This window comes from Bos indicus, chromosome 1, assembly GCF_029378745.1.
Source record: "Bos indicus isolate NIAB-ARS_2022 breed Sahiwal x Tharparkar chromosome 1, NIAB-ARS_B.indTharparkar_mat_pri_1.0, whole genome shotgun sequence".
Taxonomy (NCBI): Eukaryota; Metazoa; Chordata; class Mammalia; order Artiodactyla; family Bovidae; genus Bos; species Bos indicus.
Window position 1 is genome coordinate 149,878,233 of NC_091760.1, and position 27,856 is coordinate 149,906,088.

General features: G+C 44.9%; 2 protein-coding genes across 4 annotated transcripts in view; one reads left to right on the forward strand and one right to left on the reverse strand.

The window, feature by feature from the left end:
• Positions 1-12,163: 12,163 nt before the first annotated feature.
• On the reverse strand, positions 12,164-27,856 carry LOC139182737 (collagen alpha-1(I) chain-like). The gene is made up of 3 exons (XM_070787997.1): positions 27,818-27,856; positions 12,939-14,908; positions 12,164-12,779 (listed from the first exon to the last, which is right to left on the reverse strand). Exons 1-3 carry the CDS (start codon positions 27,854-27,856, stop codon positions 12,164-12,166), a joined length of 2,625 nt encoding a protein of 874 aa, XP_070644098.1.
• The window catches only part of DYRK1A (dual specificity tyrosine phosphorylation regulated kinase 1A), a 145,452-nt gene continuing 130,132 nt past the window's right edge, over positions 12,537-27,856 (forward strand). For 2 of the 3 annotated variants that reach the window (XM_070796841.1, XM_070796854.1), the window contains exon 1: positions 13,672-14,124. The gene's annotated coding sequence lies outside the window, so the exon portion shown is untranslated. Of the gene's footprint in view, positions 12,555-13,671; positions 14,125-27,856 lie in introns of those variants that run through there. The other variant, XM_070796846.1, reaches the window with a different exon arrangement.

The window sequence follows — 27,856 nt, forward strand, 5'->3', positions numbered from 1 at the left end:
GTCAAGAAATTTGATAGCTTAGATAAAATGGAGAAATTTTTTTGAAAAAATAAATTTATCAAAAGTTCATATAAAGAATACAATGTCTGAATATTCTCATGTCTTTAAGAAATAGAATCTGTCATTAAAAAACAGTCACTTTACAAAAACTTCAGTCCCAACTGACTTCACTGGTAAATTCTTTCAAAAATTTAATGAAGAAAAGGTACGAATTTTATACAACTCTTTCACAGGAAGGATAAAAGGAGGATATTTCTTCACTCATTTTATGAGGCCAGCACAATTTAGAAAACAGAACCTGATGAAGACTTTATAAGAAATATACAGACCAATATCTCTGATGAACACAAAAATCTTAAAAAATTAGCTATAGCTAACAGAAAATCACTAGCAAAATAAAGGACTAAAACCGTATGATTAATCTCAATAAATTCAGAAAAGTCACTCAGTGAAATTCAATACCTGTTCATGACAAAAACACTCAGTAAAGTAGGAATAGAAGGAAACTCCCTCCATTTGATAAAGTATCTGAAAACGTTGCAGCTAATCCATGAAATTCTGAACTGTGACATATTGAATGCTTTTTCCTCTAGGAATAGATAAGATGAAAATGTTTGCTATTACTACTTATATTCAACATTATATTGGAGGTTCAAGTATGTACAGTCATGGGAAAAAAGAAATAAAAAGCACATTGTTTGAAAATTAAAAAAATAAAAGTATTATTTATGGACAAGATGTTGTAGACACAAGATTCAAAGGGATTTGCAATCTACTAAAGCTAATCAGGGACTTCCCTGGTGGTCCAGCGGTTAAGACTGCATGCTCCCAATGCAGGGGGCCAGGGTCTGATCCCTGGTCAGAGAACAAGGTCCTATGTGCTGCAACTAAGATGAAAGATCCTACACGCAGCAACTAAGACCCGACTCAGCCAAATAAATACAAAATACTAAATAAATATTAAAAACTCTAATCAGTGAGTTAGGCAAAACTCTAGGATTCATGGTCAACATACAAAAATCAATTCTTCCTATATATTTGCCACAAATATTGGAAAATGAAATGGTCGAGTTAGAAAGCAGCTTTGAGGAACCCCTCCAACATAACTGAGGACATTCACTTGTCCTTTTTCCTTGCTAAAGCCTGTATGGATCCTGGTGTAAGTAACAAGAAAGATATTCTAGGAAAAATTTCTGTGGAAATGTAAAGTGATATTGTAGGTAATATTATCACTGTAGAAGGTTTTAGAGGAGAGAGTGTTACATAGGAAGTAAAAGCAAACCTGAACCTTGAGCAACCTTGTATGCTATTACCTTCAGGGCATCCCTTACTTAAGCCAGATAATTATTCACAGGCTCAGAAACCTCTGGGACAAGAAGCCGTGGCTATAAGCCAAGAGAGAAAAAATTGGATATCTCCTTAATACCCACTTAAGAGAAGAAAAGCAATTAGAGAGTAGATCATTTAAGTAAAGAAAGAGAGGGAAACAGTATCAAGTAGGTATCCAGCCAGTTATTCAACAGGATGATAGTACAAATCATCATGCAACAAATCCTGTCTCTTGCTCACCCCAAAGTCTCAGCAATTGGCTCACTGCGTTTTCAGCAGTAAACGATTAGAGCAGTGACTCAATCTAGGCTTCCCACCTCTGCCCTTCTTCAGTTCAGTTCAGTTCAGTCATTCAGTCGTGTCTGACTCTTTGAGACCCCACGGACTGCAGCACGCCAGGCCTCCCTGTCCATCACCAACTCCCGGAGCTTACCCAAACTCATGCCCATTGAGTCAGTGATGCCATCCAACTATCTCATCCTCTGTCGTCCCCTTCTCCTCCTGCCTTCAATCTTTCCCAGCATCAGGGTCTTTTCAAATGAATCAGCTCTTCGCATCAGGTGGCCAAAGTATTGGAGTTTCAACTTCACCATCAGTCCTTCTGATGACTGTTCAGGACTGATCTCCTTTAGGATGGACGGGTTGGATCTCCTTGTCTTTCTTACAGAGGAGGAAATGACAGCCTAGAGGGGTTATGAGATTTGCCCCATAACTGAAGAGTGGGGAGAAAGGCAGACCACTTCATACCTAGTACAGGGCTCTCTCCATCTCTCCTGCCTTCCTTCTATCAGGTTCTGAGAGAGAACTTAGAAGCATTTGCAGCAACTTGAAGGAATTCACAGCAGGAGTACAGGTGGCCTCAGATCACCCACCAGCAGTCTTGGATCTGGAGGCTCCCGTGTAGGCGAGGAAGGGCTTTTCTTCTACCTTCTTAGGTTTGATAGCTGGGTCTGTGAAACAAATTGACAGCAGGCAGATTGGACAAAGAATAAAAAAGCATAAGAGAAATGCCAGCGCCACCATTTTGTATTATCTTAAGTTCATGAAATGCCAGGATATATTTAAGTAGGATGTTGCTGTGTCTGACTCTTCGTGAACTTCCATCCTATGCAAGACACCATAACATCATATTAGAGTATGTTTTCTGATCACTGGATCTCTAAAGGGACTGGAATTACTTGCCCTGGAGAGAGAAAAGCAAGTATGATATACTTGTTCACAACTATTAAAGGGTTTTTTTGTTTGTTTTTCAAGCAGGTCTAGACAGTGAGTGGTCACACATGACTCAATGGAACAGAAACCAGAGGTCTCAACTTGTCAAACCAGGACTCACCTTCTTCCTTAACAGGCTCTCTTACCTTTTATGGATGCAGCCACCACTTTCTACAAATTGAATTATAAGTTATCCACAGTAAAGGGCATTACCAGTGACTGACTCTGCATGCATTTGAGTGTCTGTTCTGTGTCAGCTGCCCTGATTAGGGCTGGGGATACAAAGATGAATTCAGATTGAGTTCCAATCTGAATTCTAAGTCTAAGATGGGTGGACCAGTTTACTGAGTATTCACTTTTTTTGTGTGAGGCCCCACACACATAATAGTAAAATGAATACGCATGTGCACCTTTTCTGCTCTCAACCTGCCTGCTGTCTGTCACAGACTCAGCGATCGAACCTAGGAAGGTGGAGGGAAAGTCCCTCTTCCCCTCCAGGGAAGCCTCCAGGTTCAAGACGATGGGTAATCGGAGACCACCTTTCATGCCGGTGGTGGTAATTCCTTCAAGTTGCTGCAGACACTTTGATCTCTCTCAGAATCTGATAGAAGGAAGGCAGGAGAGACAGAGAGCCCTGGACTAGGTATTAGGGGGCCTGTCTCTCTCCCCACTCTGCAGTTAAGTGGGTCAACTTGGGGCAAATCTCATAGCCCCTCTAGGCTGCCTTTTTCTTGTCTGGGAGAAGAATGAAGGTGGGAGCATAGATTCACTCACCCCTCCAGTTCTTTACTGCTGAAAACCTCATGATCCAGTTCCTGAAACTTTGGAGTGAGCAAGAGACAGTATTTGTCGCCTGATGGTTTTGCCATCGTCCTGTTGAATAACCAGTGGAACACTGACTTGATGGTGTCTCCCCCGCTTCCTTCACTTACATGATCGACTCTAACTGCATTTCCGCCCTAAAATGGGTATTAAGGAAATGTCCAGTTTTTTCTTTCTTGTTCTTTGAGCTGGTGTCTATCAGAGACCTGCCCCCCTCCCAGCTCAATCAACAGCTTGCACAGAGCTGGAGGTACAGTGAGTGTCTCTTGGAATATGGATTAGAAATCCAGCCATAGGACAGAGGTGAAGGAAATTTTAATGAGAAAGGAGTATATGAGAATAGTCCTCAATAACTTAGGGATGTAAAGAAGGAAACAAACACTTGTTGGATGTCTGCTAGGCTCCTGGTATTCTGGTCTTCTTGCTACACACTTATCTCTGAAATGATATGTGGTAAGAAGCCTATTTTATGATATTCCCAAGATTTAGAACCTGGGCCGTTAGGTTAAAAACTATAGGGACGTAGGGTCTGTTTTTTTTTTTTCTCCTAATTACCAGTAATTCATTCTAGAAAATTTGAAAAAAGGTACAAACAAGAGAAATATCACCTACCATTGTTCCGCCCTGTGACAAATATTACAAAACTTTATTTTAACATATAACAATATAAAGTTTTAATTACAACACTTAAATCATACTGAATCTACCGCTTTATCTCTTCTTTTATTCTGCATCCTATTTTGACGTGATTTGTGACGTGTTTTAGTTGAGCCTCCACTGCTGGATAGTCAGGTGTTTCCAACAGTTCAACTTACGGATGACCTTGAGGGGAATCACTCAGAGAGTGGTGGGTTGACCGGGGCAAGTGTGGAAAGAGAAGGAGACATTTAGCCTGAGAAAGATGAGATTCAAGTGGGAAAATCATAGCTTTCCTCCACTATTTGAAGGTTGGTACTTTGAGGGAACTTGGTCTGTGTAGTCCCAAAAGGTACAATTTAGAAAGAGTGGGTGGAAAGTGTGGGGCAATCAATTCATGGTGTGTACAGTTCAGGGAAGTTGAAGGCAGGAGGAGAAGGGGACGACAGAGGATGAGATGGCTGGATGGCATCACTGACTCAGTGGACATGAGTTTGAGCAAGCTCCGGGAGATGGTGAAGGACAGGGAAGCCTGGCATGATGACTTGATGTAGTCCATGGAGTTGCAAAGAGTCAGACACAACTGAGCGACCGAACAACAGCAACGTTTCAGGAGGTAGTATGTTTCCAGCTCATAAATACGTTTTAACATAGGCTAAAAATCACTTACGTTTACAGCAGGAGGACCTGAGAGTTTTGAAAACACAGAAGTAATTTATTATTTTTTGAAAGGGACATCTTAGAAAGAGCTTCAAAAACAAACATTTGCAGGAAAATCTCTTCTTATTTATTATTATTTATATCAGGGCCAATATTTACATAATGATTTATAGTTCACAAAGTATTAGAAAGAATCCTCCTTTTAAAATGAGAGAACACGGAATTCCCTGGAGGTCCAGTTAGGTTAGGACTCTGGGCTTCCACTGCAGGGGGCACAAGTTCAATCCCTGGTCGGGGAACTAAGATCCCACATGCACGGTGTGGCCAAAATAAATAAAGAAAACAAAAGAACAAGTTCAGAGAGGTTAAGTAAACCACCCAAGTCCTGCCTCTGGGAGGCAGTGGGAATGCCCCCGTTCACTGTCTCTGCAATCACTCTCTTTCCCTGTTGCTATTGTTACTGTATTAAGGTCACCAGTCCCGTCTTGAAAATCCAGGCTCACAGGACTTTGCCTGTACCGTGCTCCGCTGCAAGAAAATGAAAATGTCCCCAGTGACTAATGCGAACAGAATGTCACGGTGCAGCTAACAGGGAAGGTGTCCTGGGCATCCTTTCGACTCCACGGCAGCGACTTCACCATCGGGTGTGACGGGCAGGCAAGGGCGGCTCTCACATCCTAGGGTTGATTCCGCGAGGTCTCCCGGGCCTTCTGCTCGGGACAGGCCCCCATCCCTGGCAGTCAGAATGAACGTACCTGCCAAGTTAGGCCTCTGTCTCATATACACCTGCGACCCTGTCGGCTCAGACCCCTGGAATGCTGACCTTGGAGCCTCCGCTCTACTTGCCTAGCTGGAAAGCACATAGCCCAGGAACGTACTCCTGTGTCTAGCGCCCACCGTGAATTCTTGCCTTCCTCTTAAGCCTCTCGGGCTGGGTGACCTGGAACGAACTGTCGGTTCCCTTTTGGTTCCAGGAGAGGCCCAGCCACATCTTCTGGGGAGCAAACTCCCCGCTGCACTCCCAGGGGCCCCGCCTACCTGGTCTTTCTCACAAAGCGAGTCAGAAGTCCCTCGATACTGACCCACTTTTCTGAACGCCCTCATATGGGGCTCAGGGAGCCCCTTCACTGCTGGGTTTCTGACTCTCCCGCTCAGACCCCCTCCCAGTCTGCAGGAAGCCTGCGTCCACCGTCCACCGTGGGAGGGACAGGAAGGCCGGAAGCAGATGGCGACCAGCCCAGAGTGAAGTGGATTCCTCCTGCCTTTAACCATTTCCTGGTTCCAGCTGCTTGCCTGCCTGAACCAGCTTTTGCTGTTTCGCAATTCCATGGTGACTCCATTCTTCCAAAAGCATTGACTTGGCTCCCAGTATATGCTAAGCACTGGGGGGTCAAAAAAAAAAAAAAAAGACAAGTGAGCTAGGTCTCTGCCCTTAAAGGACTTCCTTTCCTCTTGGCAGATGGAAAAGGAAACCTACAAGGGAAGTGCAAGAAGAGAAATGCTTTGATGTCAGGAGGAGAGCTTCTGGGGGGAGAACGCTGTTCTGGGGGCCTCTCTTGGGAAAGCTTGTGCCAAGGAGGCCTGAGGGATCAGCTCATGAAAGGACTGGGTGACAGACTGAGGGCGAGGAATGTTATCCCCAAAGCAGTGAGAGTCCTTTAGGCTTTTGACAGCGATAGGAACCTGAATTTGAGAAACTGTCCTCTATAGGCCCGAGAAAGAGGGTGAAGGAGGAACAAGCCCAGAAGCTGGGAGGGGCTTTTAGTCTTTATTTCATTCTTTTCTGTTCAGTTTGAATTTTCAAACCATATGCTTGAATTGTTTTTATTTATTCATTTAAAAGTTTGTATTTATTTGGCTACACTGGGTCTTAGTTGTGGCACGCCAGACCTTCCATCTTTGTTGCAGCATATGGGTCTTTTAGCTGCGGCATGCAGGACTAAGTTCGCTGACCAGGAATCGAACCTGGGCCCCCTGCATTGGGAGTGTGGAATCTTAGTGACTGCACCAGCAGGGAAGTCTCTTGGATTGTTTTTATTTTTAAAATTAACAGTCATTATAATGGGATTAGTGGCTCCTTCTGTCTTATTCTTTACATACTTTGTGTTATAGATTTAAAAAGGAAACATAATAAATAGTTTTTGCTTTTAAAACTCTGAAGGTGCTTTCAGATGAGGGAAAGGATAGGCATGTTTGTTGCCCGTCACGAATATTTTTAGTGCTTGACCGTGCCCTTAAGCTGCTAACAGCACAAGCAGGTGGAAGGCTGTTATTTTTGCATTTGGAATATAGAAGCTAAAAATTTTGTCTGATGAACATGACCTAATTTATAGTTTTTCATACTGGAGGTACTTGAGGTGAGCTGTGGACCGTGTAGGAACACTGGTCTGAGAAACATTGATAAAATAAAACTAGCTCCATGGTGATCACTAACATTACTGTATCTCTTCAGTGGAATTTTCTTCTTCCAACTTTGCCGACTGCAACAATCTTTCCCCTGGCACTAGAGAAATTCTATCCATTTTAAGACCGGAAGAGACCGTTTCCCTCTTCTATACAAATCATTAGACAGTTTCCCCTAAAGTTTTACGATTGCCAAAAACCTCGTATAGGGTGGAGGAAAATAGGAAGAAAATAGGAAGAAAATTTCAGAAGATCATCACTTATTTAAAAATACAAAACAGGGTCTTCCCTGGTGGTCCAGTGGTTAAGACTTTGCCTTCCAAAGGAGGGCATGCAGATTCAATCCCTGATTGGGAGCTAAGAGCTCAAAATGGTCCACATCAAAAAATCTTTAAATAAAATAAAAATACAAAACAATATTTACAAAAAAACCCCCAAAATAGTATTTACGATACACCAGATATAGGACTAGTGATACAAAGATGAAAATGTAGGATCCTTGTCCTAAAAGCACTTATAGTTTAGAAACAGACATGCAAATACAATATGATAAAGTAATACCACTGCTACATACACAAAAAGTATGTTTTGCTTTCAACTGAAGCCAACAGAAAAATATCAGTAAGTGGACATGCAAAAAAATACTGTAGGAATATTAAAGGGTGTTCACCACATATTAATACCTACATTAAGATGCTGACAAAAGAGCCAAAATTCTCAAAAACTGTTGAACTAATGAACCACTGAGGTAAATGGCCTCTGTAGATTTCCAAACCTCTTACCTAATTTTTAATTCCATGTGCTTAATTGTCTTTCACAGTTTCATTAGGGCATTTTTCCTCAACCTGTTAATTTTGAGGAAGGTATTATATATGTATGTATATGTGTGTGTATATATGTGTATGCATATATTGGATTGAGAGTCCCTTGGATTGCAAAGAGATCAAACCAGTCAATCCTAAAAGATATCACCCCTGAATATTAACTGGAAGGACTGATGCTGAAGCTGAAGCTCCGATACTTTGGCCACCTGATGCAAAAAGACTCATTGGAAAAGACTTTGATCCTGGGAAAGATTGAAGGCAAAAGGAGAAGGGGACAGCAGAGAATGAGATGGTTAGACAGCATCACTGACTCAGTGGACATGAATTTAAGCAAACTCCAGGAGATAGTGGAGGACAGAGGAGCCTGGCGTGCTATAGTCTACCGGGTTACAAAGAGTCAGCCATAATTTAGGGACCGAACAACAGCAAACAACATACACAAGTGTATTTCTTTTCAAGTTTCGCCAAAATGCAGCAAAATACCATTTCAAGATATCCTCAAACAGTGCAAATATCCAGTTTAATCCATAATTTCACATTCAACCTTTATCTTGATGTCACAGAATACAAAAATGCTCATGATAATTCATGAAATAATATTGGCAAACCTTCTTTTTTTTAAAACAAAACAAAACATTATTTATTTGGTTGCTTTGGGTCTTGTTGCACCATGTAGGCTTAGTCCTGAGGCACGTGGGATCTTAGCTCCCCAAGCAGGGTTTGAATATGGTTCCCTGCGTTGCAAGGTGCTCTTAACCACTGGACCACTGGGGAAGTCCCTGGTAAACATTCTTACAAATGTCTAAAGGAATATTGGATTGTCCTCCTGTTTAAAAATGGCAACACTGGAACCACGTCTGGGATAAAATAACCTTGTAGGCAACTTTATGGTGCTAGGAGAATGGCAGTAGAGCACTCGGTCCAGGGGTTAAGAGGAGGCAGGGATGCTGAGGGCAGGGAGGTGGAGCGCAGGGGAGAGGGCTGGGCTCCATCCACTAGAAAGATGGCCACAGACAAATTGACTGGGGTGATGGAAGTCTGGTGCTGATCATATACTAGCTTGAAGTGAAGTGAAGTGAAGTGAAAGTCGCTCAGTTGTGTCTGACTCTTTTTGACCCCATGGACAGTAGTCCATGGAATTCTCCAGGCCAGAATACTAGAGCGGGTAGCCTTTCCCTTCTCCAGGGGATCTTCCCAACCCAGGGATCGAACCCAGGTCTCCTGCGTGGCAGGTGGACTCTTTACCAGCCGAACCACCAGGGAAGCCCAAGAATACTGGGGTGGGTAGCCTATTCCTTCTCCAGTGGATCTTCCCAGTGCAGGAATCGAACCGGGGTCTCCTGCATTGCAGGTGGATTCCTTACCGGCTGAGATACCAGGGAATCCTTGATACCTCTGCAAAAACCCAATCTCCAAATAACCCTGGATTATTTTGGTGTACTGCAAAGTAACATAGGCTTTGCAGTTACACACGAGTTTTATGTTTAAAAAATATTTATTTTTAAAACATTTGGCTGCACCAGGTCTTAGTTGAGGTGTGCAGAGTCTTTTTATTATATATATTATTTATTTTATTTTTCATTGTCCTCGTTCTTCACTGCTTTATGAGAGCTTTCTCTAGTTGCGGCCAGCGGGGGCTACTCTTCCTTGCGGAGCACGGGCTTCTTCTTGCGGTGGCTTCTCCTGCTGAAGCCCACTCCTGCTGTGTGGGCTTCAGTAGTTCAGAGTGTGTGGGCTCCCAAGTTTTAGAGCACCGGCTCAGGAGTTGTGGTACTTGGGCTTTAGTTCCTCCACAGCATGTGGGAGCTTCCTGGATCAGGGGTCAAACCCATGTCCTCTGCATTGGCAGGTGAATTCTTATTCAGTTACCACCAGGGAAGTCCTACACATGAGTTTAAATCTTGACTTTACCTCTTACTGGTGGTGTGACCTTGGGCAAGTTACTTAATTATTCAGGACTTGTTTTCTCACGGGTATAATGGGGATGTCACATTGTTGAGGCTTGTTGTTGTTCAGTCACTAAGTTGTGTCCAACTTTTTGAGATCCCATGGACTGCAGCACGCCAGGCTCACCTGTCCTTCACCATCTCCCAGAATGTGCTCAAAACACATCCATTGAGTCAGTGATGCCATCCAACCACCTCATCCTCTGTTGTCCCCTTCTCCTCCTGCCTTCAATCTTTCCCAGCAACAGGGTCTTTTCCAATGAGTCGGCTCCTCAAGTCAGGTGGCCAAAGTATTGGAGCTTCAGCTTCAACATCAGGTCTTCCAATGAATATTCAGGGTTGATTTCCTTTAGGATTGACTGGTTTGATCTCCTTGCAGTCCAAAGTACTCCCTAGAATGTGCTGGTAACTTGCAGGCTGTTACTATCTGTGATTTGAGGGTCTTTACCTTTAGAGGTTATCTTCTATGGATACATAGATTTGTAATACATCTGGCAGTGGAGGTGACAGGAAGATTCTCAGATGAGAGCAAGGATTTAATCACCAAACCTGGTCAAGACTAAACTGGTGTGTGTACCTGAATCCTTCCTGCCTACATGTGTTCACTTGTTTGGGATCAACATAATTAACAGGTTGCTTTTAGGTGAAGCCTATATAAAACCATTTTACAGCATTCCAACCTGGACATGACAGTTTATTGATCTGTGTTGTGTAACGCAGTCATACTGGGAGAAGGAGGGAGTGGGATGGGGGACAGAGAGGGTGCAGCCTTCTGGGTACGAAGACCAGCAATGCCTTTTATCACTGAAGGACTGTAAACTCAAAACTCTGCCTCACCCTGATAATCTTCCAGGTGGACTTGACAAAAGCCAAGGGCAAGTTTCTTGGGACATTGTCATATACTTTTCAGTTATCTAGAAGATTAATTAGGCAAGTTTCCTTCATTACCAGCAATAAAAAATTGATTCCTATTTAATGCTGAAGGTTGCAAATGCTTAAGTGCTCTGATAGAAGTGAAACTGTGGGGAACTGGTGGGGGTGGGGAGAGGGGCAAAGAGAAGTAGGAGACCGGGATTTGGTTGCAGGGTGGATTGGCCACCTCATTCAAAACAATCAAGTTGAATGTGAACTTTAATTACGTTAGCAGGTCAATTTTTGAAAAAGCCAGTGCTCCAAAAGAACTTTTGATAGTCATAGCAACTTTTGATATCATGAGAATCAGTCTGAAGTAACCTATTTGCCTACTTTTCGTCTAATTTAGTCTTGGATTGTGCTAACTTGAATGGGTGCCTTAGTATACTGCTGCTGCTGCTGCTGCTAAGTCGCTTCAGTCGTATCTGACTCTGTGCGACCCCATAGACGGCAGCCCATCAGGCTTCCCCGTCCCTGGGATTCTCCAGGCAAGAACACTGGTGTGGGTTGCCAGTTCCTTCTCCAATGCATGAAAGTAAAAAGTCAAAGTGAAGTCACTCAGTCGTGTCCGACCCTCAGCAAACCCATGGACTGCAGCCTACCAGGCTCTTCCGTCCATGGGATTTTCCAGGCAGAAGTACTGGAGTGGGGTGCCGTTGTCTTCTAATAACTGCAGGAGAGTAATATTTGTGGAAAAAAAAAAAAAAAAAACTTGTCTTTCCTCCAGTCACAGAGAATAGAAACTAATATTTATTACAGAGCTGTTCTTTTCTCACCCCGTCCCATTTGTACTAAAAGTATTTTTTATTTTTAATTGGGAGTATAGTTGATTTACAATGCTTAGTTCCAGTTGAACAGCAAAGCAAGTCAGTTATACATAAACACATATCCACTCTTCTTGTGAGATTCTTTCCCCATATAGGCCATTGGTTTGTTTCTCTTTCCGCCTAGGATTCTATCTCCTTGCCACTGTACTTGTGAACAGCAAAAGAAAAAAAAAAAAATGGATATGAACACTATCATCGAAGATGGCAAAATCCAGCTTAGAAATAAATTGCTGGACTTGGGAGTAAAATACTATGTGCGGTATCCTTTTTTAGCACGATATCAAGTGCCACTTTACTAGCATTGGTACAAAATACGTTTTTTTAGCCAGTGATTGCCTGCTAATTACAAAGTAGCCAGTACAGCATGGCTACTAATATACCTAGGTTTTAACGCCTGGGGGCGGGGAGGGGGGGCGAGCTATGCACACTTCGCAATATTTAGCCAGGCGGAAGGGACAGACAGAATAAAGAGAAACAAAGGCCAGAATATTAATAAAGAATTGTGGACGAATTGAGAATCTGGAAACTGAGCTGTTGCGTGAAAGAGATAATGAAGGAGTTGAAAGAGGATACAGTGATCGCTTTGAGCAGATTAATTTTCGGGGCATTCCGATGGGGAAGGAAGGCTGCGCCCTGAAAGGGATGGGGGGTGAGGGGTGGGTTTGAAATCCGTGGGAAAGCCTGGAGTGCTTATGATGGCTCCGTCCGTCATTTCTGAACGCCGGCGCCGCCGCTGCAAAGATCGAGCGCCAGGGTTTAAGCAAGGCGTCGGCCGCAGGGGCATCCCGGAACCGGGGCGAAGCGTCCGGAATTCCTGAGATGTCTGAAGCGCGGAGGCGGCCTCTTCCCCACCCCCCGCCGCCGCCGCCGCCGCCGCAGCCTCCGTGGGCATCTTTTCCCGCGAGGGGGGCACGCGAGTCCATCCGAGCGCAGCCTGAGCCCGCGGGCAGGCGCGGCCGACGGCTCGCTCCCCGGGGATGCAGGTGAGCAGCCCCAGCCCCAGGAACGCGGGTGGCGGGGGGCGACCCGGGTCCTCCCCGCCCCCTCCCCCACCCAGGCGCAGGCGGGGCTGCACGCGCGCGACGCGGAAGCGCCGGCGGCGCGCAGGCCGGGCACGCGCCCGCGCGTTCCCGGGACCGCAGTCGGCGCGGGCGCGGGCGCGGAGCGCGGGGCGGGGCGCGGCCGGGCGGCCCGGAAAGCGGCGGGCGCTCGCGCACAGGCCGGGCCGCCGCCTCGGTCCCCGCCCGCCCTGCCTTCCTCTTCCCCTTCCCTCCCCTCAGCCCGGCCGTCTCCCCTCCCTTCCCTCCCCCGAGCGAATCACGCGCCCTCCTCTGACACGCGTAGCAAGCTCCGAATTTATCCTTCACGTGACCTGAGGGGGGTTGGGTGGTTGGTCGGTCGGGGACGGAGGCGGGGGTGGGGTGGGGGAACGCAGGGAAAAGGAGGGAAACGGAATCTGCCGTTGCCCGAGCAACAGGCCCCGCCCTCCGGCTTGGGGCCGGGGGTGGTGGGAGGAGGACGTCAGCACGTCAGCCGCGGGGGGGGGGGGGGGGTTGCGTTTTGATTGACAGTTGCTATAGCGACCGGGTCGGTCCGTCGCCATTTTGTTGGTTGGGTTTTTTTTTAAACCCTTTCGCTTCCCGCCCGAATAATAATAAAAAGCCCCATTGGAGTGAGGCGGGGGTGGCGGCGGCGAGAGCGGCAGGGGGATCCGGGGAGACTGCTGCCGTCGCTGCTGCTGATCGCGGCCCAGGTCGGGCTCAGGAGAGCGGACACCCCGAGCGGGGGGTGCGGGCGCCGCCGCCGCCGCCGCCGCCGCTGCTTGTGCTGCTGTTCCTGCTGCTGCTGTTGGTGCCGCTGCCGCCGCCGCCGCCGCCGCCGCCGGCGAGCGGGCGGGACCGGTGTGAGTGTGAGAGAGTGTGTGTGTGTGTGTGTGTAAGGGAGCGTGTGCGAGGGTGCGTGCGCGCGTGTGTGTGTGAGAGTGTGAGTGTGTGTCCGTCTGTCCGTGCGGGGACTCGGGGGCGGGCGGTTCGGGCTCTCCTGGCTGAGGAGCCGCCGCCGCCGCCGCCGCCGCTCGGGCCCCGGCGCTCCTCGCTGCGCAGCTTTGGAGCGCGCGCCATTTTGTGAGATTTACAAAATCCACCTCGGGGAAAAAGAAGCCGCCGCTGCTGGCGGCCGCGACTGGGCGCCCGGCCTCGCCGCCGCCGCCGCCCTCCGCGCCGGGCCGGGCCGGGCCGCGCGGCCCCCGCCGCGCCGCGGGGCTCGGGGTCCGGGGACTGCGGTATTTGCCGGGGAGGGGGGCTGCCGCCTCCCCGGCCTCCACACACACCCCCGCCCCACCGGGCGCAGCTCGGACCCGCGAGCCGGGCAGCGAGACCTGAGGAGGCTGCGGCTCGGAGGCCGCGGAGCCGGGAGCGCCGGGGGCGGAGAGAGAGGCGGCCGGGGCGGCGCTGGCGGCGGAGGCCGCGGCGGGGGCGCAGCGGCGGCGGCGGCGGGAAGCCGGCGGCAGAGACTCACCGGAGGGAACGGCGCGAGCGCCCCGCCATCGTCCCGGTGAGTGTCCGGCCGCGGCCCCGCCCGGCGCCCGGCGGCCCGGCTTCCCTCCCTGCGGCCTGTAGCCGGGGCCCGCGCCGAGGCCGGTCGGGCGGAGGGAGGGACCTGCCATTTTAGGAGGAGGCGCCGCGGCTCGAGGCCGGCCGGCCGCCCGCCCGGGGTCGGGGCGGGGGGGAAAGGGAAGGCGCCCGACAGGCCTCGGTCCCGGAGGAGAGGCGGGCGCGAGCGGAGGGAAAGTTGCGGAGGGCTGGGGGTGCCGGGGCGAGGCCTCCCGGGAGCCGGGGCCTGGGGGCCGGGAGAAAGCGCCAGACCTTTTGCCTGGTCGCCCGAGCGCAGGGGAGGAGGGTGTCTTCCTCCTCCTCCTCTTCCTCCTCATCCTCTTCCCCCAGCTCCTCCCTCGTCCCTCCTCTCGGTCCCCACCAGTGTGGGAACAGCGGCCGCGGTCCTCCGCAAGGACAATGCCACGGGTTACAGGGGAGACGGGGCTTCCCCCGGCCGCCGGGCGAGGCGCCGGGGAAGGTCGGGGAGCAGGGTCCCCCCTGCGCGGCCCTCCGGGTTGTGTGCTCGCGGAGCCCGGGCCCTCGGCCTGCTCGGAAGTTGTGCGCGTGAGAGCCCGGCCGCTCGACGTCGGAGGGCTGCTGACCCGCGCAGCATAGCCCTTGGAGGGTGCCGAAGGGCCGCGGATGCGTAAATTAATAATCGAGACCTGGGTGTAGGCAACAAAACTCGCCGGAGTCTTATTTATAGACTTAGATCTGCCGTAGCTGGCTGAAGAAGCTTCACGCTGGGCGGAAAGGCCTCCCCCCGCCCCCCTTCCCCGGTCCGAAATAGTTAAAAATGGGACAGAATTAGTGAGTGATTCCGAAGACTTTGGCTGAGTCTGTCGTCCAAAACCCCTGGATGATGTGAATCTTGGTAATCTAGGTGCAGTACTTGAGCGCCAGCGCCATTTGTTTCTTGAATTCGGCCCAGGTTGTCAGGAAATACACCCTTTATAACATTGTTTTCGCTCCCGAGTTAAAAGATTAGGATCGTGTATTAATAACTCTCTTAACCTTCAGGTAGAAACTGTTACCCATTTCACAGATGAGGAAACTGAGCGGTGACTCATCCAAGGTCATACAGCTGGGACCCCTGAAGCCGGGAGTCTGTAGCCAGCCGGGGCTTTTAATCACCAGCTTATACCTTGTTATTAGAAGTACTGGCACATTTTGGAGCTATTTGGTTGTAATGACTCAGGGTTGTATCCACGTATAGTGTTGGCGTGGAATTAACTTTTGTGGTTTGCAGAAGCGGAAAGGAGAGAATAAAGCGAGGCCCTCTTAATGAAACTAATTTGTTAGCTCCCCCCCATCCCCCCAACTCTGAAGAAAACTGTGTAGACAATTTTTGAATGGAAGGAATTAAAAAGTATTCTGTTCTGCGTTTGGTTCCTCACACTTAATTTTAATTATAGTCATCACTTAAGTATTGAGTCATAAGAAAGTTTTGTGCAAAGTTATTTTTGGTTATTTTTTATCTTTGGGTACTTAGATTTTCCCTGAGAGTCCTTACACATTACATATACAAAGTATTTAAGAATGGATATACGTAATACTTCGATTTGGGGGGCGTTTAAATAATTCAGTGGAGTTACCTTTAGCTTTGTAAATTTCCCACTTCTTGATTAGTTACTTTAAGGATAATGTTTTTTTCTGATATAAATATGAGACTAGAACTAAAATTTCATGTGGTAAAATTTTAAACTGAAGATAGTTTCAAGGAAACAGTTATGAAAAAAGTTTACTCAAGTTGAATTAAGATTTTAATAGACGTAGGACTTACACTTAAAGTGCCCCATTGGTTTTGGAGGATTTGCTTTGAGTAGCAACAGTGTTTATGGTGGCTGTCCAAATTCATTTAGACTTCAAACCTTGCCAGAAAGTTAAGGAGTTCTGTCGGTGTCTACACCAGATTATAAAACTGAGTACAGAAACTTCCTAAGAGGCATAAGCTCAGAAATTAAGTCTCCTAGAAAGAAGAATCCCCTCTCTTTCTGTAAAGCGAAGGCTTTCCTTTGAAATCTAAAAAAGATTAAGGATTTGAGTAGAATTTAGTGAAGTGGATGGTCGTTATTGGTAGGGGTAGGAGATGGACTGTGAAATCTAGTGAGATCTTTGTTTTTGTTCAGGATATGGAATTTAGGTTTAGGATCTTAAATTTCTTTTAAAGCCGTTTTGGTGGGACTTACTGGAAACGTCACACACATACATAACTGTGCCCTAGGTATTCAGACGTTTAGTCCAGCCTTGAAAATATTCCATTGTAATGCAGTGTCTTGTTTGGGAATGTAGATTTAAAAAAAAAGGCAAACACAACCTTGGGTTAGAATTTTTTCCCCCACTAGAATATTGTCTGATGTCTGCCCCTGAGTTTTATTTATGGGGAGTTTTTGTGTTTATGGTTTAGAGATGTGGGATTGGGGAGTGGTAAGTGCAGCAACTGGTATTTAGAGAGTTTACATAGGTTTTTATAGCCCCACGATTATCTGTGAAAGCAAAATTGAAGATAACTTGTTATAATGCATGATTAGTGTGACCTTTGGCATACATTTTGTTTTGAAACTATACAAAGAAAGGAGATGCTAATTTATATGGAATTTTGGCTACTACTTGAAAACAAAAACAAGCAAAAGAAATAGCTTAGAAGTTTGGGATGCTCAGGGATGTTTTCGTGTGTGTGTTTATGGTTGGCATCTATACAGTCATGGGGAGAAAATTTGAATGGAAATAACTTTATTGTGAGTGAGAAGAGAATTGCCTTATGCATGCTGTTAAAAACTAGCTCAATAGAAGAGGGGACTTCATTTGTGACTTTCTTCTTTGTCATAAGGTGTGTGTCAAATTTTCTTTGCTTTAGCATTTGCTTTCTCTTGTTTCAAAGAGCTTTCACATTTCTTACACCCACACCCCCACACCCAAGCAGTTTCTCTTTTCATCGCCTGAGAAAAAACTTTAAACGTGTGAACTCAACAGAACCCCCAAACTTCCAGAGTCTTTATGAAGAGATTGACTCTTCTCTCCCCAGAGTTCTATTAGTCTTAGAATTTTGTTGTATTCCTATCAGTAATTTGAACTGTGAGCTAAGAGTCACTAGTTCCTGTTGAGTTTTTTGGTGGTTTTACCTCCAGATACTTATTTGTATTTTCTATTTAGAAGTAAAGATACTTCTTGAAACTATCAAACATGAGCCCCTGAAACTTGACACTAACATTGCCCAAAGTGAAACATGTGACTTTATTACTTTTGTATGAGCACCTTACGTATACACAGTGGTTATGCTTTTTAAAAGACTTCTTACTATATATTATTTTGGCCACTGGGCAATGTTTTGATGGTTAGAGAAATTACGATAATTCATAACCCAAAGCTGGCACAGTTTTGGATTAAAATTTTGGGGAGGGGAGGTTATAATTTGTGTTTAATTACTTGGGAAAATCATCAAATTATTTTAATTTCTCCCCAGTTGCCCCTAAATAAAGAAATCATTCAAAATCTTGCCTTATATCAGTGTTATAATGTAAAGCTAGAGCTGTAAAGTTTACCATTGGTTATGTGAAAGTGAAATGTTGACTTCACATGACTAAAGTAATTAATTTAAGGTTCTTATTAGGTAATTACAGACAAGTCTCATCTCCTAACCTAGTGGCTGCTGGTCTTAGTTTCATTTTTTGGTATATGAAAACAAAATGACTTGGAATACAGCATTGTATAAACCAGCCAGACGTTTGAAATAAGTTATGCTTTTACTTTGAAAACCTCCTTCCAGAGTTGCATAGTGAGATAGAATTCCTCATTGGAGATAACTTACAGTACATTGAACATCTAAAATAATGTGGTTCCTTGTAGGCATACATTTTGCTGATATAGAACCATTTAGGCTTCTTAGCAATTGATTTTTCTCTCAGAGCTATGCACCCTCTCTTCTAGAAGGTGACTTTTTAAAAAGTTTGTAATACTGTGAAAGTTTTGCTTGTTTTAATTTTTTATTGTTTGATGGACATATGCCCATATCTGATATGTGATGCGTAATAGTTTAAAATGTATCTATACTCTTGATGAGTTATTTTTCATTTTATTGCCCCATAATTTAATTGCTTGTTTAAGTTGCTTTTGTGGAGAGGTGCTTAGTGAACTGGTTTAACATGGAATGAAACTGGTTTTAGCATCAATTCTATTTTAAATAACATCCCTGTTCATTAAATAGGTCTCTTTGTTTCTCTATATAAAGTTTTTACTGACAAGAGTTGATTTTTTGTTTTGTTTTGTTTTCTGGATATTTGTGGTTAAGGTTGGCATTTTAGCACTTGCATTTGGGTAAGGAGATGCTCAAACCTGAGATCTACTCCAAATCTGCTTTTTGCAGAGGTAGAGATAGCGGCTGAGGAAGCATGGTAACTGGAGAGCGTGTTGTCCTGTGAAGCGGTACCAGGCAGAGCCACCAGAGTTGGGCAGGTCTGGATTCTGAACCAGTCCCGCCCCTCACGGGCAATGTGGACTTAAGGCACAGTGGTTTTGCTTAATATCAGTTTCTTCATCTGTAAGATGGGTTGGTGATCCTTACCATGGGGTGCTTGTGAAGACTGAGATAACAGACATGCATTTCTTAATTGTCTTCTCCCTCCTTTCCTCTTCACTGATACCCATCCTCACGGTCTCAACATAAATGCTACTTCTTTCCCCAAACTTTGTTCTAAGTAAGATTCCTTGGCCATGCGTTCTTACCAATGGCTTTTTTTTTTGACAGCCCTGACTAAAAGTAACCATACAATTATTCATAGGTATGCATGTGTATGGGCTTCCATGGTAGCTCAGTTGGTAAAGAATCTCCCTGCAATGAAGGAGACCTGGGTTTGATCCCTGGGTTGGGAAGATCCCCTGGAGGAGGGCATGGCAATGTACTGCAGAATCCTTGCCTGGAGAATTTCATGGACAGAGGAGCCTGGGGGGCTGCAGTCCATGGTGTCGCAAAGAGGCGGACATGATTGAGCGACTAAGCACTGCACAGCATGCATATGTACGTGTATTCTTTTACTGTCCGTCTCTGCCTCGTGCCGTTAGACTGTAAGGTCTGTCTGGACGGGAGTATCCGTACCTCCAGTACCTGTAGCGCCAGTGCTGGGCGCAGAGCAGGAGTAGAGGAGCGTGTGTGTGCACAGAGGGGTGGTGAGGAACCTGATGCTGAAGCCCAGGCCTGAGCGCCGCTTCTTGCTTGCGCAGTCTTGGGCAGAATGGCTTCAGAGCTTTAGAATCCTGGGTGCTGACCGTGCATAAGCCCTCGCTGCCCTTGCCAGGATTTGAAAAATGTGAAATGAGATACTCTAATGAGATGCTTCGCAAAAGTGTAAAATGCCGTATAAATGTAAGTTGGTACAGTAGCAATAATTTCAGTAGTGAGGTTACCCAAGACTTTATAGAGTTTCAGCTTTACTGAGTTGGTAAGTAGCTATTATGTAGTATTTATTAGTAACTTAAACTTTCTGTATGCATTAGTTAGAACACAAGATTGGGCCCATGTTCTGCCTATAGTGGCTTAAGTGCTGAGTTTCTTTCTTTCTCACATGAGTCGTCTAAGGCTGATGTGGCAGCTCCAAGATACAGGGGAGCTCCTTCTGTTGCTTTCCTGTGTATAATGGGACCCCATGGCCCCTGCAGTTCAAGACAGCTCGCCACCATGTTCACGGTCCAGGAACAGGATGGGGGCGAGAACAACCCTTCTTTAAAGACGAACCTGGAAATTGCATACGTGACTTGTTCACACCTGTTGGTCGGAACTTCGTCAGGTGGCCCCATGTAGCTGCAAAGGAGGCTGGGATATGTGGTCATCAGTAGGATGGCTGATTGTCTGCCTGAAAATCTGTTTTTACTGATGAATAGGAGAATGGGGGATTATAAAGCATTGCCTGTCACTCTTTTAAGATGTTTTGGAAGAAACTTAACAGAGATGAACTTGGGAAAGACAACTTATTGCACTAATTAATGTTTATATTCCATATTTGCTCATTAATCATTTGAACTATGGTGTGTAACTTGAAATAGACTATCAGTACTTAGTATATGCAATATGTACATACGCAGTCAGATTAGAGTCAATGTAACTAAACTTACAGTAGTGAAGGGATTTGGAGTCTCATATCACATTATTTTATTGAAGGTATTTTTTGATAGAAACATGATTCTCGATTGCTATAACTGTTATACGTAAACAGTATGTGAAGCCTAGGCCCTTGGATTTGGTTTTAGCTGTCCCATGGACCATTTTGTGTGTATTTGTGTACATAACCTCAGCCAGCAACACTAGGAGAGTGTGATTCAGTATTGCAGGATCTTGTCAGGTTTTCAGTAAGTGCTTGGGTCACTGAAATTGTAACGATTATAGCAGTGATATTTAAACATTTACTGTCCAGTGTCTTGCTCTTTTTTTCCTGTGGGTTTGACAGAAGAGGAAGGTCTAGGATTCCTTTGAACTAGCCTATAATTAGGTCAAGTAGAGACCTGAGGAGCTGATGAGCCTCAGATAGTTTTCAGGAGAACTTGTCAGAGTTGTGGGACTCCCCAGCCCGAGACTCGTCTTCTGAAGGTTTGGTGATGCGCTGGGATCCATTGTCTTAATTGGGCCTGCAAATGTCCCTGATGCAGTAGAAACATTTTGAGAAACATTGACATAGTTCATTTCTCATCTTAGAGGAGGAAATGGATGCAAAGAAATGAAATGACTTACCAGTGCCTCGGAGTAAGCAGGTCGGGGGGTGGGGGCTAGCTAGCGCATGTTTTCCTGACTCTTGGTTCTTTGTTCTTTCCCCAGAAGAGAGGAAGGAGAAGAGTACAACTGCATTTTTTATTTTATAGGAAGATCTGTCATTCAAATATGTTGCTATTTATGTGTGAGCTCATTGCTATTGAATGGTTGGCTCACTTCACTGTCTTCTGAGCCTCTTAGAAAAAGACTGTGAGTTGGTCCAACAAATATTTAAAGGTGGAAAGTTGAGGTTTTAAGTCAAGAATCATTAGTGTTGGTGCGTTAGGGTAGATGAAAGGGAGGTGTGGGTTTGGCATGATCAGAAGGAGCAAAAGCAGGCCATGTCCTCAGATCATTCCTTTCCTTTTCAGCTGATTCGCTTGCCATTCTCACCGTGGAATTCATACTGTAGATTAAGACAAGAGCTGGATCCCCTAATTTAAAATGGAAGTGTTCCTAGGGAAATAGCCTTCATCTGTTATCAGGTTAACACTTCATCAATTAGCTGCTGTCATTTTGAACGCTGGAGATGAGCACCCACACTAATAAAAGAGCTTTTGGGCAGAGGAGGGAGGTTGGGGCGCAGTGCCCTTGTCCAAGGAGAGTGACGGGCCTGTTGAGAAGCGTCTGTTTGTGGTGCGGCCCTGGCACGGTGCTCACAGGCTTCTCTGGTGGCCGAGGTTGGAGCGTTGGGCTGGCCCTTGCTGGCCGGTCAGCGCTGGTCTTGGGACCATGGATAATTTGTTGAGGCCCTCTGGGCTGACTGAATGCGTGGTCATTGGAGTAGGAGTGTCCTCCTAGTGCTTTCTCATCTGTTTAGGACTTCTGTTTGAGCAGTCTCATATCAGACTTCAAAGGTATTATTTTGATCTGGGGAATTTTAGTTTTTAAAGATCAACGAGTTTTTTATTTTCGTGATTAAAGAAAAGATCCAGCCCTATAGAATGAATGGTGTCACCCACCCCCAGCCCTCCCCGTCTGTGCTCCATAAGTAACAGCTATTTAGTTTTTCCTACCAGAAATGTTATATACGTATATATGTAAACTGTATATATAAACATTTGGTATATACATATGTGTTACAAAACATGGGGCAGCAGAGGATGAGATGGTTGGATGGCATCACTGACTCAATGGGCTTAGATTTGAGCAAATTTCGGGATATAGTGGAGGACGAAGGAGCCTGGCGTGCTGCAGATCATGGGTTTGCAAAGAGTTATCGACTGAACAACAACAAATGACAAAATGGTATGTTTAGTGTGATCCCGAGTTTTTTTTGAAGTGCGACATTGTGTATGTGTACACTCTATGTACTTAAAAAACAAATGGGGTCTTGCTAAACATGCAGTTTTGCAACCTAAGTGTCTTGCTCTATCTTGGAAATACTCCTGTGTCAGGTGGTAGAGTTTCCCTGTATTTTTTTTTAATGGTTGGGAAGTATTTGATGTTATGGATGCAACACAATTGAGTCAATCTCCATTAGAGAGAATTTAATTTTCCCCCCCATTTTTAGAAGTTTAAAAAAAAAAAATTTTGTTTATTTTTGGCTGCTGCTGGGTCTTGGTTGCGGCTTGCAGACTTTCTCTCGTTGCAGGGGCTACTCTTCGTTGCTCCAAGGCAAATGGAATCTTCCTGGCCCAGGGACTGAACCCATGTCCCCTGCATTGGCAGGCGGATTCTTAACCACTAGGCCCCCAGGGAAGCCCATACTTTTGCTATTTTTAAATAATGCTGCAGTGTGCATCCTTGCACATGTAACTTTTTTGTCAGTGTCAGCCAGAGGATACGTATTTATAAGAGGGATTGCTGGTGCACCAGGTATATGCGCGTATGAGTGTGTTTTGCCAGCTGTCTTCCGAAAAGTAGCACCAATTTATACTTCAGTAGCAGTGTCTAAGAGTGTGTAGTTGCCCAAATCTCAAAAACACTGGCATTATTCAAGTTTTAAATCTTCTGTCAATTTAATAGGTGAATGGAGCAGTCTACTTGTTTGAATTTGTACTTCTTGATGAGAGAATTTGAGCATCTTATGGTGTACTATAAGTCTTACACTTTAACAAAGTATTCATTCTTTGATATTTAGTTAAAATTGTTTTGTGATGTTTCTGTATTCTGTTGAATGAAAAACGATGTTCTTATAAATTGTAAATGCTTTGATAAATTGTAAAAGGTGAGTCTTGTTCCTCTTCAACTGAGGATACTTTTGCCTGTCCTCTGTAACATATGTGAATTGTGGTGGTAGAGGCTTTCACTACAAAAATGAGTAAGGTTTGGTGACCTCAGCTATTAAGTGTTGAAATAGTTGTGTGTATACCAGCAAAATTAGGACAAAGAAGACCATGACTGCTAACAGTTAGTGGATTCTTAACCACTGGGCCACCAGGGAAGTCCTGACACAGGACTCCAGGTTTTGGAGATAGAAAGGAGAGAATTCCACTTTGGTGGCAGTATAGTAAAGCTCTTGAGGAGTCGAATGATTGGCTTGATGGGAACAGTTGAGAATATTTCCTAGTAAGGTCCTGAGGGAACAGTGGAAGAACAGAGGAGAGAATTATTGTAGTTCAGTCCTTCTGTTAGTGACAGGTGGAAATAACGTGTTGTTCATTTGCTTGGTCCTGTCCAACTCTTTGTGATCCCGTGGACGGCAGCACACCAGGCCTCCCTGTCCATCACCAATTCCTGGAGTTTACCCAAACTCACGTTCATTGAGTTGGTGATGCCATCCAACCACTTTATCCTCTGTCGTCCCCTTCTCCTCCCGCCTTCAATCTTTCCCAGTATCAGGGTCTTTTCCAGTGAGTCAGTTCTTTGCATCAGGTGGCCAAAGTATTGAAGTTTCAGCTTCAACATCAGTCCTTTCAATGAATATTCAGGACTGATCTCCTTTAGGATGGACTGGTTGGATTTCCTTGCAGTCCAAGGGACTCTCAAGAGTCTTCTCCGACACCACAGTTAAAAGCATCAAATCTTTGACTCTCAGCTTTCTTTATGGTCCAAGTCTCAGATCCATACATGACTCCTGGAAAAACCATAGCTTTGACTAGACGGACCTTTGTTGACAGGTAGAAATAATGTAGTGCCATTAAAAATGAGCTGCAAAATGGGGCAGTGGGGGAAGGCAGCGTTGGCAGCGGTGATTCTGGAGAGGAAGCGAGGAAGCGGTGTCCCAGCTCACAGGCTGAGAAGTGTGGAGTAGTTAAACGTGTGTGTTCAATTTATTCTGAGTGGCTTGGTATTTTCCTGAAAAATACCACATTTATTCTGTTACTTTTGCGTATGTTCTTATTGGGAGACCAATCATCTGAAAATCGTTTATCTTGTGAGGTGGATAGAGCTATTACTGCGTGCCTGTTGGGCGCCACACGTGGCCCTAGGGCCGGGGATCAGTGCCCGCACCGTGTGCGCTGGGATGCAGTTAGCTCTCACAGGGGCTTATGGACTCAGTCTAGGGCAGACAGGCATTTTCATTAAAGGGAGCACAGTTTATGAAACGGAATGAGATTCAGTGGTGCTTTTTGAAGGTCAAAAATTTTGTCTACTTTTAAAAGTCCCTTTGACAGTTTAAGTTTAACTTTATTTGGTATAAGTAGGACTCCTGTCTTAAAGACAAATACTGTCTGCTGAAAAATTTGTTCTTATTTGATCATTTCCCCTTGAAAAAGAACAGTTGTCACCGCAGTGGTGTGTTTTACTTCATCTTTACATCAAACACATTTATTTTTGGTACACATTACTTCTGTGGTACAAAATATTGTTTCATTAAAGTTTTCCAAAACAGCAATGGTAGTAAAATTATTAGGATCCCAGCATATTTTGCAATCTGATTTCACTTTTTGAATTTCCCTATAATGGTTCTGTGGTACTGTTCAAAATGTCAGTAAAACTAGGAAAACTTACCTAGGAATTGGCCTGAAGGCCCATCATTACTCAGCAGTATTGGAATCAGCTATGCAAAGGGGAGAATTTGAAGACAAGTTTTAGGATTCATGGGATATGTGTTTGAAGGCTATTTGCTGAATAAGATATAAACGTTTGAAATAAAGGATATGGGCATATAGGAAAGGTCAAGAAATAAAATTCAATAGAATGGATAGGAATGAAAGAGGGATTTGAGCAAATGGATGAGCAAGAATTCTTAGTACTTAAATCCCCCCCACCCCGCAAACCTCTTGAGTAATTTGTTGTCACTTCCAGGGTAAAGACCACACTCAGGACCCGCTGTCTGGATGACCTGGCTCCAGCTGACTTAGGCAGTCTTGTCTCCCATGCCTTGGGATCTGTGTCTTTGGATGTCTGCTTCTGGGCCAGCCATCATCCCTTTTCTTTTCTTTAACTTCTTTTTCTCCTTCGTTTTCAGTTCAGTTATCACTCTTGTCAGGGAAAGCAGACCCCCCGCCCCAGTCACCTCTTCTTTTTTAATAACTCATGTTTCCCTGTCCTTTTCTTTCACATGTTTATCACAGTTGGTAATTTTTTTTTAGTGCTTGTTTTATTCATCCCCTCCAGAGAGCAGGGGCCGTGTTGTTTTGCACACCTCTGCCCCCTGCCGCCCCTGGCGATCGAGGGCATTAGCAAGTCTGCCATATATGGCGAGTACTAAAAACAGTGAACCACATTTTGATGTTGGTCTCCAGGACTGAATGATTGCATAGGGGAATGTGCATTTGGACTAAGAGTTGAACAGGGAATGTAGGAGCCTTTAAAAAAAAAAAAAAGTGATCCTTTTAAAAGATTAGATTGGGACATTATGTAGCCAGTAAAAAGACCAAGTTACTTACTCATGGCTTAGTTTAACAAGTGTGTATGAAGTATCAACACCTACTAGCTCTTAGAAACTTGGCATTGTATGATGGAGTGGAAGGATGTTGCCCTGTTTATTAAAGGAGTACATCATTTTAGTAGTTTATTGAAGTAGATACAGTCCTTAGTGGTCATTTGGAGTGATCACTTGGAGTTTTATATTGTGGCGGGAACCAACCTGGCTCTTTATAATATTTAGCCAGCAGAGTGCGGTTCATTCAGCACTTAGATCTAGAAAGTCAGTCCAGCATCAGCAGTAGGTGTCAGGTTCACATTTAAAATAAGCTCTAGCTTTGATGTCATTTAAAAAGTGATGGAAAGGTAAAGTAGTTTGTTTGGATACTTTTTGGCTTTGCTTTTCCTTCACAGAACAAGAATGATTGAGGGAAAGTTGATTGTATGGATGGATTTTCAAAAGAATTGACTCTAGTTAGAAAACTGTCGAGGCCTTTGATCTTGTCAGGTGAATCATCTTTTTAAAAGCTTAAAGGGGATTTGCTTTAAAGTAGTTCTGAAATCTTTCTCAGTGACTAGTTTCTGTGGTAAGTATTTAGAAAAGCAACTATTCAGATTTTATTTTTTGGCTCTTTGGGCCCATGCCAGTCCCTTGGGACATAGTTGTGACTCACAGGATGTACATGGTACCTGCCCTCTTGAAGCTCTTCAATAGAGTTAGAGCTCATTAAAGAGAACTCTAATAAAAGAAAACATGGCTTGATGCCTCCAGCCAGCCAGCCATCCCATTGTTCATCTATTTGTGTATTCCTTGAACTTAGTTTTGGTGGCAACATGTCTTTAAGCTTCTTGTTGCTTTATTTCTGGTTACATAGCGACTAATCTGCAATGCAGGGAAGTAAATTTGCTTAAGGTTAATCATAGTATTTAATAAAAAACCCAGTGAACAGTCAAAGGCCCTGAAGTTAAACATTGAGAGAGAAAAGAAGAAGGAACATAGGACTTCTGTAACCCGTTACTTGAGATAGATAAAAGTTCTGGTACGCTGACGGCTGGACGGCATCACTGATGCAATGAACATGAGCTTGGGCAAACTCCGGGGATAGTGAGGGTCAGGGAGGCCTAGTGTGCTGCAGTAAGAGTTAGGCACGACTGGGCGACTGAACAGCAGCACAAGTAGGGACTGAGGAGGATAACGGTTGTTATAATTCCAGTGCAGGATAGAAACTCAGGTCTTCACCTTGTTGACATTGACAGACTTTTAAAAAAGATGTTCATGTAAGCCAGTGAGTTTCTTCTATTAAAAAGTAAGCTTCTGTTTGATGGTAACAGTTCAGTTCAGTCACTTAGTCGCGTCTGCCTCTTTGCGACCCCATGGACTGCAGCACTCCAGGCCTCCCTGTCCATCTCCAACTCCCGGAGTTTACTCAAACTCATGTCCATTGAGTTGGTGATGCCATCCAGCCATCTCATCCTCTGTCGTCCCCTTCTCCTCCTGCCCTCAATCTTTTCCAGCATCAGGGTCTTTTCCAATGAGTCAGCTCTTCGAATCAGGTGGCCGAAGTATTGGAGTTTCAGCTTCAGCATCAGTCCTTTGTATGAATATTCAGGACTGATTTCCTTTAGAATGGGTGGATCTCCTTGCAGTCCAAGGGACTCTCAAGAGTCTTCTACAACACCACAGTTCAGAAGCATCAATTCTTCAGCGCTCAGTTTTCTTTAGTCAAACTCTCCCATCCATACATGACTGCCAGAATAGTAGCTACTATTAATTGATTTCCTGCTATGGGCCAGACACTGTACAGATTCATTATTAGTTATTTTAATATTAGCACTAGCACTGGCAGGTGGTTGGTAATATCTGTTTCTAAGTTAAAAAACTGCGATGCAGGGAAGTAAATTTGCTTAAGGTTAATCATAGTATTTTGCATATGCTGCTTCTAGCTAATAAAAAATCCAGTGAACAGTTAAAGGCCCTAAAGTTAAATAAACGTTTAGAGAGAAAAGAAGAAGGAACGTAGAGCTTCTGTAACGTGTTAATTGGAGAGCTAGATAAAAGTTGTGGTATGCTGGGATTCATACTTCGTGCCCCTAGTTCATGAGCCTTTCAGATGATAAACCAGAACATCTGATAGCTTTCTACATTTAGGGAATTCTTTACCTTAAGAATCTCGGTGAGAGGGAGGTAGATGTCTTCCAT